The sequence below is a fragment of the Tachypleus tridentatus genome, chromosome 13, assembly GCF_004210375.1.
Source record: "Tachypleus tridentatus isolate NWPU-2018 chromosome 13, ASM421037v1, whole genome shotgun sequence".
Lineage (NCBI taxonomy): Eukaryota > Metazoa > Arthropoda > Merostomata > Xiphosura > Limulidae > Tachypleus > Tachypleus tridentatus.
In genome coordinates this window covers 251653582-251673603 of record NC_134837.1, presented here as the reverse complement: position 1 = coordinate 251673603, position 20022 = coordinate 251653582, and the positions used below count along the sequence as shown (strand labels likewise).

Genomic DNA, 20022 nt, shown 5'->3' with positions numbered 1-20022 from the left:
AGGTTTATTTGGTATTTAGTTCAATTACCTTTACAAATATTACAATCAGTTTTAATTACAATAAACTTGCACAAAAGATAATAAATTCGCTTAAATACTTTGTTGCTACATAGTCCTGAATAAATGCATTGAATACAATCAGTTGAACATGTAACGATGTAATGACAGTTTCACAACTAATGATGAAACACACACAATCAATCAATATATACAATGGCTGACATTTATAAACTTTATATGAAAGCAAATTTCACCTCTATGATTTAGTAGCATTTTTATTTGTTCAAGGCTGTAGAGCTTCACATATTTATTTGTTGATGTTTGCATGAATTAGTGGTGTTTTTATTTGTTGATGTCCGTATGATTTAATCATATTTTTATTTGTTGCTGCCTGTATGATTTAACCATATTTTTATTTGTTGATGTCCGTATGATTTAACCATATTTTTATTTGTTGATGTCCGTATGATTTAACCATATTTTTATTTGTTGCTGCCTGTATGATTTAACCATATTTTTATTTGTTGCTGCCTGTATGATTTAACCATATTTTTATTTGTTGCTGCCTGTATGATTTAATGTTTTTATTTGTTGATACTATCAGAGTCTAAATTTTGATCTACTGAACAGAAGAAATACAGCTAATCAGTAGCACCATCCCATGTGACCACCTACGTTAATGGGTTCATTGTCACTCGCATCCACTACTTGAAGTGCAGGGAGTACTTTGTGATATTGTAAAAATTTGAACCCAGATTATAAAATCTCTAACACAGAGCAAATGCAGACAAAAAAAAGTTTAATAACAACTAGCAGAGAGTCACAAAATATCTGTGATCAAATTAGTATCTTTATTGCAAAAGAACTTTTTTAACTAAAGGATTTCTAAAATAAAAAGTAACAGATTTTGAAATTTATCTTAGGGCTAACATCAGTTAAACCTTTATTAAGTACGACATTCAATAGAGAGATAAATTAGCACTGTGACTTCTATACTTCTGCTTTAAATTTTACTGCACTTAATACTAACAGGTAAATAAATTTACAATGTTATTCTATGACCTAATTTTAAAACTTGTTAAAATCTCTAATAATCTTTTGATATGTTGTACAAAGTGTCTACTAAAGTATATTTATATCCACCGTTTGCTTACGACTTAAGTGATACCATGCCTTCAAAACTTTGGTTTCTATTGAAGTTTCAAACAATAAAACTTTACTAAAGAAAAATAAAAGTTTGTCAGCCATTCCCAATACCCTCTATTTTAACAATATTTGTAATTTAAGGCTAAAAATAGATACATACATTTCATGTCTTTAGTGTTAGACAGATTAAGCAATGTGGTCTAAATGATAAAAATAAGTTAATACTCTAAACACTAAATGAGATCAAGCTTTAGTGACGTGCGTTTCCCACAGTGAAAAGTTAAATTTAAAACTGTACATTACCAGTTCTCTGCTAGCCTTGAAAAGAGTATTTTCCAGTTAACATTTGTAATTTAGAACTTTAAGCTCAAGCCACCCCTTTTCATTAATCAGTGGAGAAATCATAATGTTAAAGATAGAGAAGCATCTGCTAGGACTACATTGATGAAACAATAACTTATATGATTACTTCATAACTTTACCATAATTTTAACAGTTACTGTAATAACAATATACAAATAATTCTGTTGAGAACAAATTATATTTCAATTTATTAAAACATTTGATACCTTCTTTACACACTTGATAGAAATTTAAATTTCTTAGATGCAAGACACAAGTTTCAACACTAACCTGATAATTCTTTTGTGATTTATAAACAACTGGGGTGTGGATATTGATACTGAAACATCCATAAAACCAGGAGGATCTAAAAAGAGATTCATATAATGTGTGGGCAAAACTTTATTACAATAAATAAGTTTTCACACATTGCAAAAACATAGTTTAAGTTAATGTAAATAACTTCTCTTGCTCACAAGAAAATTCAAGACAAAAATATTTTCTAAACTTTGTGCACTATCGAAATTACAATTCATCTTATTAGTTACTACATTATACAGAAAATGAGTAATTTCATTTTTAACTAATTTCTATTAGTTCTCCATTCTGTAATATCACTCAATAATTACTTAGTAACATGAGAATTACTTAGTAATTTCACAACTTCACAAATAGCGAGTAAGCAAAATAAATAATTAATTTATGAGCTCAGTAAATTTATAAATATGAATTATGGTGTTAAAAAGATTTGTTTTTTTATATGTATTCACTGAAATTATTGTACAGATTTTTTTTGTTATTATTAAAACAAATAACTCATTTCTTGTTTTATTTTTACATCGGTGAACTGGTATTCATACTGAATTAAAGCCTGTGACAAATACAGAAAAAAAATTTAACAAAAACTTACCCAAAAATTAATGTTTTGGCACACATTTAAAATTACAGATCAGAGCTAAACTCACCTCCAACTGTATTAACAAATTCATCACAATAGTAACTCCTAACAGGTGGAGAATTTGAAGGAACAGGTGTTGGCATTGGTGGGTCACTATCAAATGGTTGAGTTGAGTAATAATCAGACTGGCTCATTAGAGTAGCATTACCGTAACCACCTCGTAACCGGCAATCTAAAACTGAAAATCAAATCTTTACTATAAAGGTAGTATGTTAATTGTAAGGATCGACAATAGGTGCATTATTTAGGAAGTAATGACAAATAAGAACTTTGTAGATAAGGTACAGTTAGAAACAACAATTCAATAAAAGATATTTGTTAAAACAGTCTTACCTTTATTTCTCAAGTTTCCACTTCCAAACACTTTACAGAGATTGAAGTTCGGCTTCATACAAGGTTCTGAAATTGTAACAGGTGATATAGCTTTCACATGTCTCATCATAGTATCCATACTTGTATCATGATCATCTTCTCCTTGAGATCCTTTTACCTGTTTCTTCTTAGTAAGTGGTCCATCTTTCTTTTTCTTTGGTCTTTTCTTCTTTGGTTTGACATCTTCAGGTGGTGGTGTTGGATCTTTCTCCAGCTGAGCTCTTCGTAAGTCTGTTTGCAATAAATACACAAGTCTGATTTGAAAACTATGCTACAGAAATAATTATAATTGTGCTAAACATATAAATTTCTTATTGTAATTTCATCAAAATGTACACTGCTATTCAGTGTGGAAATTAATATTGTAATAACAAACCAAGATAGGATGGTTTCTTTTCTTTAAGTTCTTCAGGGTACTTTTTATTGTTGTCTTCATTACATGGCTCTACTTTTCCAGGTCCAGATTCTGTATCTTGGTTGTTTTTTATATCCTGTAATATATATACATTTTATTCTCATCAGCTTACATCACACAAGAAAAAGACAAAATAAATTTGTTTTTAAACATAGAGATCAGTGATATAATGACATTCTTTTAGTTCTACTAAAATAGTAGATTAAAATAATGTACCACAGTATCAGGTTAAATAGCCACATCAACAAAATAAATTTGAATGTATCATTTTCTGAATGCAATAAGAAATTATTTCCAGGCCAAACTAAGTCTAAGAAAAAGAATGCATAAATGTACATGCAATGAAGACTAACATATTTCAAATATAGAGTTTTTGAAATAACAGTGAAGATTTTACAATTAAAATTCACCACAATATCAACAGGTTGTTAACCAATGTGTACATTAACATATTTTAAAGTTTTACTTTTGTTTGTTTTGTTTTGAATTTTGCACAAAGCTACACGTGGACTATTTGTGCTAGCTGTCCCTAATTTAGCAATGCAAGACTAGAGGGAAGGCAGCTAGTCATCACCACCCACCTCCAAGTCTTGGGCTACTCTTTTACTAATGAAGAGTGGAATTGACCATCACTTTATAATACCCCCATGACAGAAAAGGTGAGCACGTTTGGTGTGATGTGGATTCGAACCTTTGGCCCTCAGATTAGGAGTAAGCACCCTAACCACCTGGCCACGCTGAGCCAGTTTTACATTTAGCTTGTTATTAATGTATATCAATAAACCTGGCAAAAAGAATGTAGTTTATAATTCAAATGTTTATATTAAAGTTTTAATTTCTTCATTTCAAAAGAAGATAAAATTTTCAGTTTTCACTTGTGCTCTTACTTTACTCCTAATTTTTCTTCTTTCAGTTTATATAACTGTAATAGTATAACTTCTACAGCATCTAACTAATATTATAAGCTATAAATAATAATGAAGTCTATACAAACTTTCAAGTTTTTAATACCCCAACTTCTTCATTTGCTGAAATGTTAACACATTTTTTCCAACAATGACAAAAGTCCCACCCATATACATCCTCACCTTTTATGGCAATTTTCAGAACCAGGTTTTCTTAATTAATACATGCTTATAACCAACAGAATATTGGTTGTTTTTTTTTTTAAAAAAGCTTGCAACTGCCTTCTTGAACTTAGTAACAACAGACGTTAGTTGAGAGTAAGTGAGCAGCATGTGGGCAAGTGAAGTTTTTACAAAGCCATTTAACAAATGGTAGTTTTAGGGCATTCTATTCTAGTGATCAATATATCTTTTGCGTATCAAAATAAATATTTGAAAGGCACGTGCATCTTTTTATTTGGACAATGAAATTAGGCACATTTACTAATTTATTCAAGTGACTAATTTCACACTTATAGTATGTTGGTGTATGATAAACTGCTAATGTGTTCCCAATGTGATGTGTTGCTTTTCATGGATGAATAAAGTAATTATGTGGTACACAGAAGGATTGTTGTTGTTGTTTTGAATTAAGCACAAAGCTACACAATGGGCTATCTGTGCTCTACCCACCACAGGTATCGAAACCCGGTTTCTAAGTATCTAAGTGCATATCATGTTATCTAACTCTGCGACAAATCATAAAGTAGCAAGTTTTATTACCTCAACTTTCTCTATTTCTTTTCTTAACTTTCCCAATGAAGAGTTCTTAAGTAATTCCTTCAGTAAGACTTTTTGGTTCACATTGCCTTCCAGACTTAACGAATGTTTATGAAAAATGTCAACTTGGGGTTGACCAACTGCAAAAAACAAATAGGGTCAAACAATTATAACTAACAAATTCTCACCAAGTTGCCTTTCAAAAATTAATATTTTAAAGAATAGACACATTCTGACATAACTGTCATTTTTGAAATTTAAACTAAAACACAGTAAAACAGTCAGGACACGTCTAATTAACCAATTTAAATGAAAGCTGTTTCCAACTGTCAAAAGGAATGAAGGTAGAGATTGGACACAACTCACATTCAATAACATCTGTCATCTTGAAGAAAAAAAAGAATGAGAGCAACATTCACAAAGTTTTGAAGAAACACATGAAGGAATTTACAAGAAAAATGATGAGAATGTTTTAGAAATGGAAGCTTATTTTTTAGTTCTCTGAAAATGTTTCAAGCTTATTGAGAATTAACAAGTATATTTATTACTTATAAAATAGTTTCTTAGAAGACAAAATATAATGACAAATTTCCCATAAAACTGACTGAGAGAAAAGGAAAAATAATCAAGTACTTGTTCATTTGTTTTGAATTTTGTGCAAAGTTACTTTAGGGCTGTTGGCACTAGCCTTTTCTAATTTAGCAGTGTAAGACCAGATGGAAGGCAACTAGTCATCACCACCCACCACCAACTCTTGGACTACTCTTTTACCAATTAATAGTGGGATTGACCATCACATTAAAATGCTCCCACAGCTGAAAGGGTGAGCATGTTAGGTGTGACAGGGATTTGAACCTGCGACCCTCGAATTATGAATCAAGTGCCTTAACCACCTGGCCATGTTGGGCCATCTAAGTACTTGTAAAGAAAGTTTATTTATGGCAAAGTTACTATAAAGGATATCTGTTGCCATATCTAATTTTGAACTATTGTTACTCTTATAATGCACCTGTAGCTTCAAGTGCAGGGGATATTATGTGGTACCGAATGGATTAAAATCCAGTTGTGAAGTATGTACTCTACAAACAAACAAACAATTTGTATCTGCACAGCAAATATAAAAAAAAATATTATGGAAGAATTGTAATAGAGAAAAAAAAAAGACTAAGATAAACTTTAATAACTGTTTGTCCATGACAAAAACAGAACATAAATATAAACAGTACCTCCAGTATCTGTTTACATGTGAGGATATAACATTAGATTCAATTTGTATAATTAAATGTACTTCAGACACTTATAATAAGAAAATTCAGAAAATCTCTCAAAAGTTAGCCCTTCAACATAAAAGCTTTAGTTTTCTGATATTTTTATTTAAATACAAACTTTTTTTATGTAACCTGAGACAATGAACATAATACATTTTTGCCTGACAAAGACTTACAATAAACTCTAATTATTTGTGGGCTGTTTAAATCACCAATTCTCTGTCAGGACTTTTATGGAATTACTAAATCTTTCATTATCTATTTATAATCAAAGTCTGAGATCTAGCTTCATATTATTTTTATACTCCTAGATTTATATTACCTCACAGTGCCTTTGAATTTCATATCTACTCCATATTTTCTTTTGTATGTCATTTTATTAAACTTATTTTGCACCTATGTTGGGTCTTATTCCTGATGTTTATTTTCAAGATTTTAAATCAATAAGACATAAACTAGTTTTATAAATAATTTTTTTTAATCAGTGTTTAAGGATCTAATGTCATTGCTTAACCTGTTTTATAGTAAAGGTCAAATAATGTAAAACTTGTCATTTTAAAATGACAACAATAATAATGCTTTGCAAACTATAAATATAAGAATAGAGCTGTTTCTGACTGTTTCCCCTCATTCATTAATTTCTTATCTCGTTGTTGATTGAGTGAAACATCATTGTAAACTTCTAAATTTGATGTTCACTAGTTTAATTTGGTCTTAATGTTTACATATTTCTTAGTTTCACTGATTCAGTAGGAAAGTTTGGTTCTTTATGATCAGATAATTCACTTTGGAACTCATACTGGTCATAAGGTAAACCACCTGTAAGGTCGAGTAAATAATTACCCAAAGACTCTTTCTGGATTTCATGCTTACAAAAATGCAAGTTGCCTTGATCACGATAAATATTCTCATCAGCAGTAGTCTCTGAAAAACTAAATCTGATTTCCACATCATCTAAAGTTTTCTCTTGAACTTCCACCATCTCTCTTGACTTCACATCCTGTGATTATTGAGGAAGGAAATGGAAATGAACAAACACACAGAAAAAAAACAACAATAACACTGAAATAAACGTACAAGATTTACATAACACGTTTCACACAATGAGCAACGTGTAGTATGCAAAAAAAAAAAAAAAATGTTGAGATGAAAGTTAAATAAAAATAAGTTTAAGATACACTTAACACTCCTACGAAAAGACGTTTCTAGTCCTGATTTCTCCAAGCCCATTCGCCTGGCTGTGGTTTCGCTAGATAGTAGATAGGGACAGTGGGAATCTCGTTAATCCATTCATTAATGGATTTAAATGGCAATTTCATTTAAATACAAAATTATTAGCCTAATATTAATAACCTTTCAAGTTGCTCTGGGACCTATTAGGCCCCACTTTTTGTAGGAGTGTTAAATATAAAGCATTCAAAATGTATAATGCAACAGAAAAATGATAATCTTGAAGAAGTAATAGGTTTTAAAATGAACAAAAGAAGAGTATTAGTGTGAAAGACAGAAAAAGCAGATCTGCTACGGAAACTATTTCAATGACATTTAAGATATATTTTACAATCCTACATAAATCAATGTTGTATAGTTGTTTGTTTGTAAGTTCCTCCCACAGTTTTGGAGTTGTTAGGACTAACCCAAGCAGAGGAGTTGGAGTAGCCACATGTGACAGAGTTCATCTACTAAATTGATATAAAATGCACTCAGAGGGTGTGTTTTTCTTATAGCAAAGCCACATCGGGCTATCTGCTCAGCCCACCGAGAGGAATCGAACCCCTGATTTTAGCGTTGTAATCCGGAGACATACCACTGTACTAGCGGGGGGCTGCACTCAGAGGGAATCCAACACTATGTTCTTAATGTTACTGACCTAGCATCCAATAAATCAGACTTTGTGTTCCTAACCCCTCCTTGGAAACCTGGGGACACAAAATTTCAAACTGTGTTCACATGTGTTCAAGTTCATGCCACATGTCCTCAGGTACAAGGTTTATTTTTGGGTATGGATTCTTGTTGGGTAGGTGTAACAATGAGAATGGAAAAATTTGTTCAATGAACATGAGCATCTGTTAATCATGTGAGAGAATTACTGTTCCAAATGTAACATTAAAACTTACACTGTTCTGAGCTTCTTGCATCACTTTTGAAGGTTTTGAGGTTTGTGCCTCACCTGATTATATTACCAACAGAACTACTACTTTCAAGTATCCTTTTCATAATTTTCATAAATATTCTACTGAAATAAAATTTCACCTAAATCTGTCTTCACTTGCCAAAACTTTTATTTCTGCACATTTGTCACATAGTATTTCTGTCATCAGTGTATTACCACATTAGTGCTGGCAATAGTATGAACTGCACTTTTACAACTATTATGTAGATATAGCATTATTAGCAGATGGATGATGTTCAATCTTAGTGTAAACTGTCAACAAGTAACTGTATCCTGGTGCAGATTATATATGTATGACAGGGAAAGGGGATGAAGAATTATATATTTTATTCACATTGTATTTCTCACTTTCACAATTATTTCTAATACCACACACACATGTAAGGTACAGTGTAAGGAATGTAAGATGTTCATCTATAACTTGCTAAGAGTTAAATTCATCTATTTGTTCATTATATCAACAACAGAAATGTGTCCACTCATACTTGAACGGTTTCCGTCTTGCTGATTTCTACTTGTTCAATTAACAGTGCTCGAAATATCTGTATATCACAGATACATTAATTTAAAAATAACTATCCCAAATTTACAAAACCAATAGGTTTAAAGGAAAAATGTTCACTGCAGACCAAGTAAAACATGAAGGAAAAAGAATAACAAGTACCTCAGTGTTAGTTCTTATCAAGTTCGCAAGACCATGTTCTTCCTGTGGGTGACTAACACTGGGCATTCCAGTTTGGCTTAAGGTGAAGTTAATTGTGTTTGTTACTGACACGGGGAGTGAAGGAGGAATGCTGCCACACACATGGGGTTTCTAGAGAACAGAATTAGTAAACAAGGTCACAAAGGATTTTTGACGCTACAGAATAAAACATGTTATAACACCAACATGTTTCTCTACAAATAGTAATGTACATTAAAAAGTCAAATGTAATAAACACTAACTCTCAATAATGACAGTTACTACACTATATACAGATAAGCCACTGTGTATTTAGAATATGGGACTTGAACACACTGATTTTATTCAACACAAAAGTACTTCTGTTAAATTTGTTTGAATATCTAGAATAAACATCTAGTAACTAGCATCCATACTAACCAATAAACAAAAGATCAACTCCTAATAATGCAATCTGAAGAACAAAATAAAGCTGAAATTTTCTCACCTCTTGGTTATGAGATGTACAAGGAGGAACCGAGGACTTTTGAGATCCACTATCCTTTTCTCCTAAATAGAGTAAACACATGAAGTTCAGCTTAAAAATTATTTTATAATTGTTCAAAGCAACCTCACTTAGTAGCAGGTATTATAAATATTACTAAAACTAAAATATTAGCAACCTATATTACTTTTCTCCATTTTTCATCACTGCCTCCAGTAATCCCTTTAGAATCTGCAAAAAGCAGTCATGAAAAGCTGTCCTAGATGTTATGTATAGAATGAAGTTCACTTTATTCAATAAATTGCATAAAAATGATTGTGTTCAATGAGCTTTAATAAATGTTAATCATACTGACATTCTACAGCAAGTAGAAACAAATTTATAAAATCTAAGAATGATCCATCACCAAATTCAACTTCAGTTTACAAACACTATCATAACACTTTTTGATCATATCCCAGATCTATTGAAAATGCTTGTAAACTTTAATATAATTTTATAAACTAATTCTCCCACAAATCTCAAAAAGCAAAGATAAAAGTACTTTTATATATATATATATATATATATAAACAGAAATATTACAAATTGTTATCATTTTTAAATACTTTTCATATTTATAATTTCTAGGATTTCTACAAAATACAGCACAACAAATCACAAATATTTCACTTAAAATATGCATGTACAGAAACAACAACACTCAAATGAGGCTGTTAGAGTAAATATTTGGCCAAGAATGTCACATGAGGAAGCCCTTTTGACATTCCAATTCTTTCATGAAGAAGAGAACCCATTTTTTTCAAAAGGTAAACCTGTCGAAAGCATTTAGGTTATAGTTTTTATTTCATTTTTATCAAGACTCCTTAAACCCATATGCTTTTTTACCATCATTATTGTTGAGTAAAAAATTATAAATAAACCTTGTACTGAATACAATACCAGAACATAAAATCTCACTTCTTAAAGTAAAATGAATGTTTAAATAGCATAATTTTTTGTGAATAACATGTACCCCTTAAAAATAAATTTTGTGTTGCACTTATCTTTTAAATTCCTCTGTTGTTAACAGATACAATATGAACTTAAAAGTCATTTAAGTTACAACCCACTTTTAACAATATAATAATAATGGCATTTTTTAAAACCTTTTATGTGCATGTTACTAACTTACAATCATCATTTTATTAAATCACTTTACTCTGAATGTATTGTGATGATATTATTTTCATCATGAACTATATTTCAAAGTCTTATATTGTCATAGGTTTTACTTCTTTATTTCAATAGAAACTTCTGAAATAATTTTAAAATATTTTGGTTCATTGTCACTTGATAATTTCATGATTCAAAATACTTGAACTTTAGAGAAATAAAGTGTGTATAATGTAGACATGTTCTTGCAGATGTTCAAAGTACATACAAAAAAGCTTGTTTAAGGTTAACTTGAGTCATATTCCAAGAATGCGTATATGAGGAAAATGTTGTAAAATTTCTTTCAGTGCAAGATAAATCATATCCATTTCCAAAGTAGAAACTGTGTTGCTAAGCAGCAGGTTTAATTTGATTGGCACGCTTATTCCCAATAGAAAGAGCAGATTTTCCAACTGAATGCTTTTTAATTAACAGAACTTGCACACGTAAGTATCCATTTACAAACAAAGCAAAATGAAGCTTAGTCCACTGTTGAGAGTGGGGGTCCCTAGTGCTGAGCTATTTTTCTCAACTACTGCATTTAGGTTTTACACTTTTATATTTCAATTATGTATTATTTGTGTGTTAAAATTCTCATTTGAAAGGTTTAATGATTTTTTAAAAATTGCTTTGCCTCAATCAATAGATACTCAAAGTTAGCAAGTTCAACCACCATTGTGTTGGGTGAAAAATTAGTCACTTTCAGTGTTAACATTATATTGTCCACAGGCATCCATTGATGTGTGTTGACATAAATAATCAAAAGGTAATGAAAATGAAAGGAAAATAAAACATGAAAAAGAAACTATGAATGAAAAAAATATAAATTACATATATGACCCAAAGAGGATATTTCAAGATTATTCAATGAAAAGATAAAAAGTATGAACATACTTCCCATTCCTTAATCTTTAACATCTTATTGCACTGTACACTGATAATAATAGCTAGAGTTAATAATGTTTAGAGAAAATGACAATTAAAATATAAACATTTACCTTACAATACATTTGGTATTCATTTTGGATATTCTAGAGATTATGACAATGAAATGTGAAAATTTTATGATAAAAATTGTATTATTATACTCAACATGAAAATCAGGTGAACTATACAGACCAACCACAAATAACTAAATTAAATTATAAATTTCTTGGTAAGATTTACAGAAAAAATCAATATTAAAGATTATTTTTTCTAAAAACTACATAATGTTATGAAAGTTCTTGCCAAGTGCTAGTTAAACTATTTTATCCACTTGTTTTATTATTGGAAAGAAATTTAAGGAGAGTAAAGCAATGTGCTTAAGGTCTGAATCATATTATCACATTAAAACAAGTTAAACGTGTCAAGAACCATAAGATGTTATTATATTTAAAAACACTTTACATGTGTACCTGAACAGATTTCAGTTTCCATTTTTGTGCGACTAAATTTTGTATGAAAAGATGATGATGTTGATAAGCCTGCCAAATTTCTGTTGGTCGAGTCTCTGTATTCTTTTCCTTTAGTTTGGACATCAGTGGGACAACTTAGTCCACTCTCCTCTTCTTGGTTTGTCCTGTCCTCCTTTGCTGGGAGCATAGGAGCTGGAGAATCATTGGTCTGACCTTCTGGAGACCCCACCACAAAGAGCTCAAAAGTACCTTCACCTAGTTCTTCTACAGTCCCCTCTTTAGCACGTAGCTCCTCACTAGTGCTGAAACTTTCTGCTGTGATTTTACTAGCTTCAGGCTTAATTCCTTCTTGTTTGTGAATCAATGTGGAAAACAAACCTTCTCTTGATGGATCTAAGTGAACACTAGATTCATCTAGAGAAACATTTCTTGTACTTGCAAGCTTATAATCTGATGTCTGATTAAACACAAAAACACTGGAAAGAGATGTAGTACTACCACACCTGTTTTCTGATTGAACTACAGATTTTGGTTTTTCAGGCATGTTTTCATGTGATACAAATCTTTCTGAAGGAACAGAAATACTTGATACATTATTACACACATCTGAGAAAGAACCATATGAACTACATGAAGGTCTGACAGTGTCGTAAACTACTGGCTGGGAAGAAATGCCAGCTTTTTGGGAGTATCTACTAGAAGAAGGATTTCCAGAAGATGATAATGTTGTTTGAGATAACTTGTCTTTTTGGTTTGAATGACTAGAACTCTGAAAAAAGTTCAATAGTTGTGGGGTTTCAATTTTACTAGTAGATGTCACCTCTTCAATTTTAATTTCTTTCTGGAATTGAAAGTTATTATGTCTTTGTCCTGTTGAAAAAGTGTGATTCAACATTCCCTGATTTAATTCTGATACAAGATCACTGTGCAGAAGAGAGGTATGCCAATTCTCAGTCATTCCAGTGGCATCTATATTGCCAACTGAACTTTGTCCAGTTTTTGTAGGTTCATGAGGTTCAAGAAACTCAACTGCCAAATGCCTTCCTTTAGTTTCATTGTCCTCCTTTAAAGAAATTAATTTTGATTCAAACAGTTGTTGAGATAACTTATCAGTACAAGACAAACCTTTTGGACTACCACTGATCACTTCTTTACTCTCTTCATCAACATTTCGTGCCTGATTATGGGCCGATGCAGAAAAATCAGTGTTTGATTTCTGTGAAATAGGTATTTTATGGACAATTTTGGTTCCTTGTGATGTAAGGTTTGGTCTACTCAAAGACAGAGAATGTCCTATTGTGTTCACGATTCCTCCCTCCAGTGCTTCATGTTGAGTGTTTTCCCTTTCCGAGTCATGGATGCTAACAACCCTGAAAGTTGGTCCTGAAGAGCTATAAACAACTTCAACTGTTGGTTGACCTCTAACCACTATGCTAGACTTGCAAGGGTTTACATTTTGCAATGTAGTTAAAGTAGTTAGCACTGAATCAGTTTTTGCAGGATTAGAAGAGCTTGGAGAAAAGAGCCTTATGTGTGTTGGATAAGGAAGAAATGGTCGTTGCCTACCAGAGTAGAATGGCATCTGGACAGGACGTACTTCCTGAGCACAGGTAGGTGGTACTGCTGGGAATAATTATCCAACCAAATATCAGATAAAAAACTAGTACATAAAAAATACATAATTGATTTGTATATTATTTGTGATAACTTCTAAAAGGATATTAAACTGGCCATTAACTGAGCAGATACATGAATCAGAGTGACCAATAAAAATACAAATGTATATTACATTTGACTCGTATTAAATGTGAATTGTTATTCTCATCTGTAAAACTTACATGAACAAAACAGATGAGAGTAATAAAGAGATTTCACCATGTAAGTTCCAGTAATGCTAACTACAAAATCAATTATCTCCCTTTTCAAAAATTATGATATTATCATAAATACTTTATCAAAAAATTTTTGGTTGAAAATAAAGGTTTGCTGTAAAATGGTTAACTTTGAACCTATATTAATGAAAAATGAAAGACATAAAAACAAGAATCAACATAAAGGTTTTATTTGTAGATTTTTTACTGGGAGGACTGACAAATACTTACAAATTCAAAACAGCTGATGACTTATCAACTATAAACTAAATAATTGTTTAAGACACTGAAGTGTGAAATTAATTTTATGAATTAAGTATAGCATGGCATACTGTTCAGCAACATTAACATCATGAAAACTAACAGTTGTTTTTTAAAATATGGTGAATAGAAACATAAGTAAACAGTGTCAGAAGTTTCTTAATTGAAAAATATTAACATCATATAATCATAACAAGTGAAAAGAAAGTTAACAAAAAATATTGTGTATGGAAAATAATATTCAGGTAGAACTTGGATTACAGCTAGGTAGTTTTAAATACAGCTTTAGTTGAGCCAAGTTGTGCATTATGAACAATCAATTTCTCCATTTTCAACTCAATATATTATATCTGCTTCATACACTTCATTTCTTTGTTCAAAATATCACTTGAGTGAAAAATTTTTCTTGCAGCCTAATTAAACAAAAATAAAATCTGTACAGAAAACTACCTTATCTTGTTAATACAACAGCACAAAACCATTCACATGTAAACATTATGATGAAATATGGAAGACAAAATGAGACAATATATTTCAGTTTTACAAAGAGTACATTTAATAAAAGATGATAAAAAACAAATGTAAAAGCAAATATTAATAAATTGAGATTTCAAATAACACAAAATAATAACAAACTAAAATATTAATAATTTCAAATATGCATATACAAAATCTCACCTTGTCTGCCAATGATATCTGGGTTCACACCAGAAGGAACAGCTAGTCGTGACTGGCCACCGCTAGAGTTTAATGCAAAATGCAAACCTACTTGACCAGGAAATTGGGAGAGTGAGATGTTGTTTTCTCTTAAAAATTGTATTCGTTGAAGTAACTCCTGTCTTTTCACTTCATCTATGAATTACATAAAAAAGTCATTAGTTTTCTGTAGAAAAACAAAAATTCTTGATGAACATTTATTTCCATAAACCTCATATTGTTGTAAAACAATGTATTTCAAGGATTTATCCCAAAATAAACTGTGTAAGTGTGTATTTAACAGTTGCAGGCTACTATCAAAATATCACATTCATAAATCCTGTTATCAGTAAACAAAATAATTCATAACTATAATTTCTGTTGAGTTGGTAATTTCCATTTTTCCCCCCATAACAAAAGTTGTTTGTCAGAAAAAAATCCAAAAAAACTAGCTTTCATCAGTTTCAGAACATCAAACCTTTCTGACACATGAAGAACATCATGGCTTTACTTTGTTGGTTGGTTGGCTTAGTGTTTATTGGCACAGAGCAACTGAGCTATCTGCACCAAACAGCCAGTAAAAAGTAAAATATTTAAAAAAAATCATGCTAAAACAGAACATAATCCAATATTCGGATTACAATCTTAAATAGAGTTAAAAAGATCAATGGCTCTTTAAAATATAAAAACACAACTGAGGTAGACATTATCACCCTTGCCAATGACACTGACCAATGTCAAGGGTGAACCCACTGTAAAAATATGTTTAAAATGGTGTCTTTGCTCTTGACTGTAATGAAGGCATGACAGTAAGATGTTTGCTATTGTGACTTCAGTGCCTCACAGACCACACTTTGGTGCATTGGTACCAAATAAAAGAAAGTGGTGAGTTAAAAAACTGTGACCAATGCAGAGCCTAGCCAGAACAATTTCCTCCTCCCAATCATTATGGAACCAAGATGGCCAAAGCGCAATAGAAGGTTTGATTTGGAAAATCTTATTATCATGTTGCTCACTCCAAGTTGGCTGCCAACTGATGTGGAGTCGAGCCTGGAATACAGGACCACAGTATCGCCTTCTATTTGCCAAGCATCTTTTCAACCATCTTTCAGGAACAGACTTACTTAGGTGCAATGTCAACAATCTCGTTCCCGTGAATACCAACATGGCCTGGTATCCAGAAAAACTGGATAGAAGTATATGATAGAGAGAAATGGGCTAGTCAGTTTTGAATATCAACGAGAATAGGGTGAGAACGGATGTGAAAGGATTCCAGGACTAACAGAGAGCTAAGTAAATTGGTATAAATAGTACAGTTTGTGTACTGCATAGCTTCTATGTGATCCAGGGCAAGAGAAATGGTGTACAAATATGGCAGTGAACAAAGAAACTGTAAAGGGAATTCTGTGTACAACAATTAAATCACTGCAAACCATGGCAGAGCCCATACAGTCATCCTTCCATTCCCATATATATAGATTATTTGAAAGATGCTTGGCAAATGGAAGGCAATACTTCCAATCAGAAGTATCTGCCTTCTTCAGATGACTCATAGAAAGGTCGTATTTAAGGATAGTAATTAGCCATGATAAGAGCTGATCTGTGGATACTGCTATGTGATCCAGAGATAGACCCAATTCCTCCAACTGCACCTAGATACGAAGGCTAAAAGGAACAATGGCAGACTGTCTGTCATGAAAAAGTGTGGCCCACTGAGGAAGAAAAACACAACCCCATGCGGGATGCTAAGGTATAATTATAATTTCTCTGTAACACAGTTAACCTCACAAACATGCAGAATATCTAAGTTTGATAGCTTTTGATGTTAATTCACAAAAAGTTCATTTATTTTAATTATCAAATGTATCAACTTAAGCAGAGTATTTTATTGGTCAAATATGTTGTAATTAAAAAGATTAGAAGTGTTTTAACATCAGAAATCCCATTAGTTTAAAATCCTAATAAACATGTTTTTTACTTAGCTTGCATATATTATTGTATATTTTGAAAGGCCATTTTTCTATTGTTCAAAATAATTGATGAAATATATTTAGACATGGTGGACATTTTCACTTGATGTATTATTTGAACAGGACAATAATACAAATCTACAGGGAACTCATTCATTTGTAAAATCACTTTCTTTTTGCTATACTACTACTAGTCTTACTTCTAAAAGAATCATGAAGGAAAAATGGGAGGGGGATGTATTTGAGATTTTGGGAATTAATTATTTTCTAAATTTTTTAAAAATCTGTATGTGTCATAAGTATCTCTTTGTGAAACAAAATAAACAAAAATTTTATGATACAGAATATGAATATGCTGATAGTTCAGTAACATCACAAACCCCCTACGGATCCTTCCTGGCTAAGGAGCTGCTGAGAAGACACTTGGTTTTGCAAAGGTGGATGCTGTAACTGTACTGCTTGAGAAAACACTTGCTGTGGTTTCTGGTGGGGTGCCATGTCTTGAGATGCAACAATCTGTGGCTGCTGTTGAGTCAACTGATACACTCCACTTGTTGAAATTTGTTGTTGGTGTTGTGGTGTAAGAACTGATGATGGCTGGGGTAGAAGAAACCGTGCCTTATGCACTCCTTGAGCTCCTAATGACAACTGTTGCTGCTGTAACACTGGAGAATATGGAGGTTGCTGGGAGTTTGGTGAACCCACAACAAAGTGCTGTTGAGCACCTGGTGAGAATCTCTGTTGTTGCATATTAGGGTTCTCTGGAGAAAAGCATTGTTGTTGACCATCCTGAGAACCAGGAGAGAAAGAATGTTGCCGAGAAACTATCTGGGACATCATAAAGTTTCTAGAAAGAGGCCCAGGAGAAGGATGGAGTTTAGGGGACACAAGTTGTTGCTGTTGAATACTGGGTTGAGAGAAGAGCTGATGTTCAGAATGATATTCCTGTTGTTGGAAATTTTCATTTAAACAGGTGACGTCATTCTAGAAAGGATAGATTCATAATGTACCTTGTACTCAATTTTATTAAAGATCTTTCTTTTAACACTAAATTATCAACTGTTTTTTGTTTCTGCAGACATATTTACTCCACTAATACAACATTTCTATATTTAATTTCTGTATGCCTACTCTGTACATAATACATATTAATACTAGAAATATACAGCTTCATACCACCACCATGTTTTTATTTAAAGAGAAACTTGATGCTTCACTTTACAGATTCTTCAGGAGTGTTCACCATAACACAAACTGAAACAGTGCAAAGCTTACTTCAAATGTAAATGTACTACTGAATATGTACAACAGCTCTTTGTAAGTTAGAAATAATATCTGGAAAGTTGAGATTGTTATACAAAACACAGATACCAGTTCAATTTAAAAAAAGCTGAACAGAAACCAACATTTGGCAATAAAGCAAAAACTCAATTAGAGAATAAAAATCCAAAACACATTTAAGACATAAAATTTGCTATTAAACTTTATGCACCATAAATCTTTTTTTTTAACCTTGGATCATTCAAGTTATAAATCTTTTATGTTCTTCAATGTGTAAATGAGCTGGTGGGTAACAAGAATCTAATCCATATGATATTCAACATATAACAGAGTAAAAGCCATATGTCACTAAAACTTTTACGGATTAAAACACAGGACTGATGAAACATCTGTGACTGTTTGAAATTTCATTATTCATACAAAAATATTTTTTCAAATGACCGTCACTACACATACTAGTTGTCATCAAAAACCACATTTGTTAAGATACAACAAACTCAATTTCATGGCCAGTTATTTTCTAAGCAAAAACAATATTCAGTAGCAAAAGCCATTTTGAACTATTGCTGCAAATTTATTAAAATGGAAGAAAACTCCTATTCTATAAACTTTCAACTTGTCAGATTGCAGTCAAGATAAATGATAATCAGTTGAGATACCTAATAATGAGATAAACTGGTTCTGTATGTGTATCAAAAAACACAGAGATTAAAAGATTTTGATGGTACTACAAATATTATAGAACTGACCACTTTTATTCATTACTCACTGTACTTAAAAGAAATATTAAACAGGTGGAACACACTGGAAACCAAATTAAAAGGTAACTGTGTACACATTTCATGTTATATTTCCCCAGCAAATTGTTTTTCTTTAGAGAACCAAGTTTAAAACTAATTGCAATGACTTTCACTTACCTGAGCTGTGTGTATGAGATTAGGCATGGCACCAGCCACAGTCTGGGAAGTTACTATTTGTGGTAAATTTTGGATTATGGAAGATGGTGAAACTACAGTTGAAAAATGCTGCAATTGTGGTGACTGAGAAGTTCCCAGGGGAGATGGTGACAACATGGGAGACTGAGGTGCATTTGGATCCTGTACAAATGAACATAAACATAAATTCACAACTTAATGAATCATGAACTGTCACATAATGGATTATCATATAATTTTTTTCAATTACTTTGTTCCTCTTGAAATATACTAGAATAAAAAATGTGCAGTAAGCTCCAACAACAGGTGTAATTTTGATACCATTTTTTTCATCTATAAAAATAAACAGGTTTATGTCAATCAATCAGTTAGTCAACAAAATGATAGTACTAAAAGAATATAAAAGCATGTATATTCATGCCATGTCTTCAGACACTAGAGTTACTAACAAACACAGTTGCCAACTTGTAAACCTTTTTTTTTTGAGAGGAGGGGAAGCATTGACTTTTTTTTATCCACATCATAAATTATCAACTTAATAAAACATGTGTAAATGAAAACAGGTTAACACACATTATAATTCACACCTATTGTAAATACAAATTTAATGCATCCAAATTAAAAAGGTCAGCATTTATAATCACCACCACAATTCATGTTACACCAACAAGTATCCAAACTTTAAACAGAAAAACACTTAAAGACAAAATTCAAGACAGCTAGATTGAACCTGTAAATCATGTTTGGAAGGTAATGTAGGTCAAACTGGAAGGAACGATGACAAGGACATATTAACATAAAAACGTCATATTAAGTATGGAAATACAAGCTATGGCATTTTATTTCCACATGAGAGATTCTGGCCATCAATTTCACTGGAAATCACCAAGGATTTTATTCAAAATGTATAATT

General features: G+C 31.7%; 1 protein-coding gene across 1 annotated transcript in view; it reads right to left on the bottom strand.

The window, feature by feature from the left end:
- Positions 1–20022, bottom strand: part of LOC143240057 (histone-lysine N-methyltransferase 2C-like) — a 154217-nt gene that overhangs the window by 24753 nt on the left and 109442 nt on the right. Inside the window, 12 exon segments of the mRNA XM_076481885.1 lie at positions 1780–1855; positions 2454–2624; positions 2780–3049; positions 3195–3309; positions 4901–5037; positions 7009–7165; positions 9003–9152; positions 9508–9569; positions 12096–13718; positions 14906–15079; positions 17274–17877; positions 19092–19271. Of these exon segments, the coding sequence (XP_076338000.1) occupies positions 1780–1855; positions 2454–2624; positions 2780–3049; positions 3195–3309; positions 4901–5037; positions 7009–7165; positions 9003–9152; positions 9508–9569; positions 12096–13718; positions 14906–15079; positions 17274–17877; positions 19092–19271 (3719 nt within the window).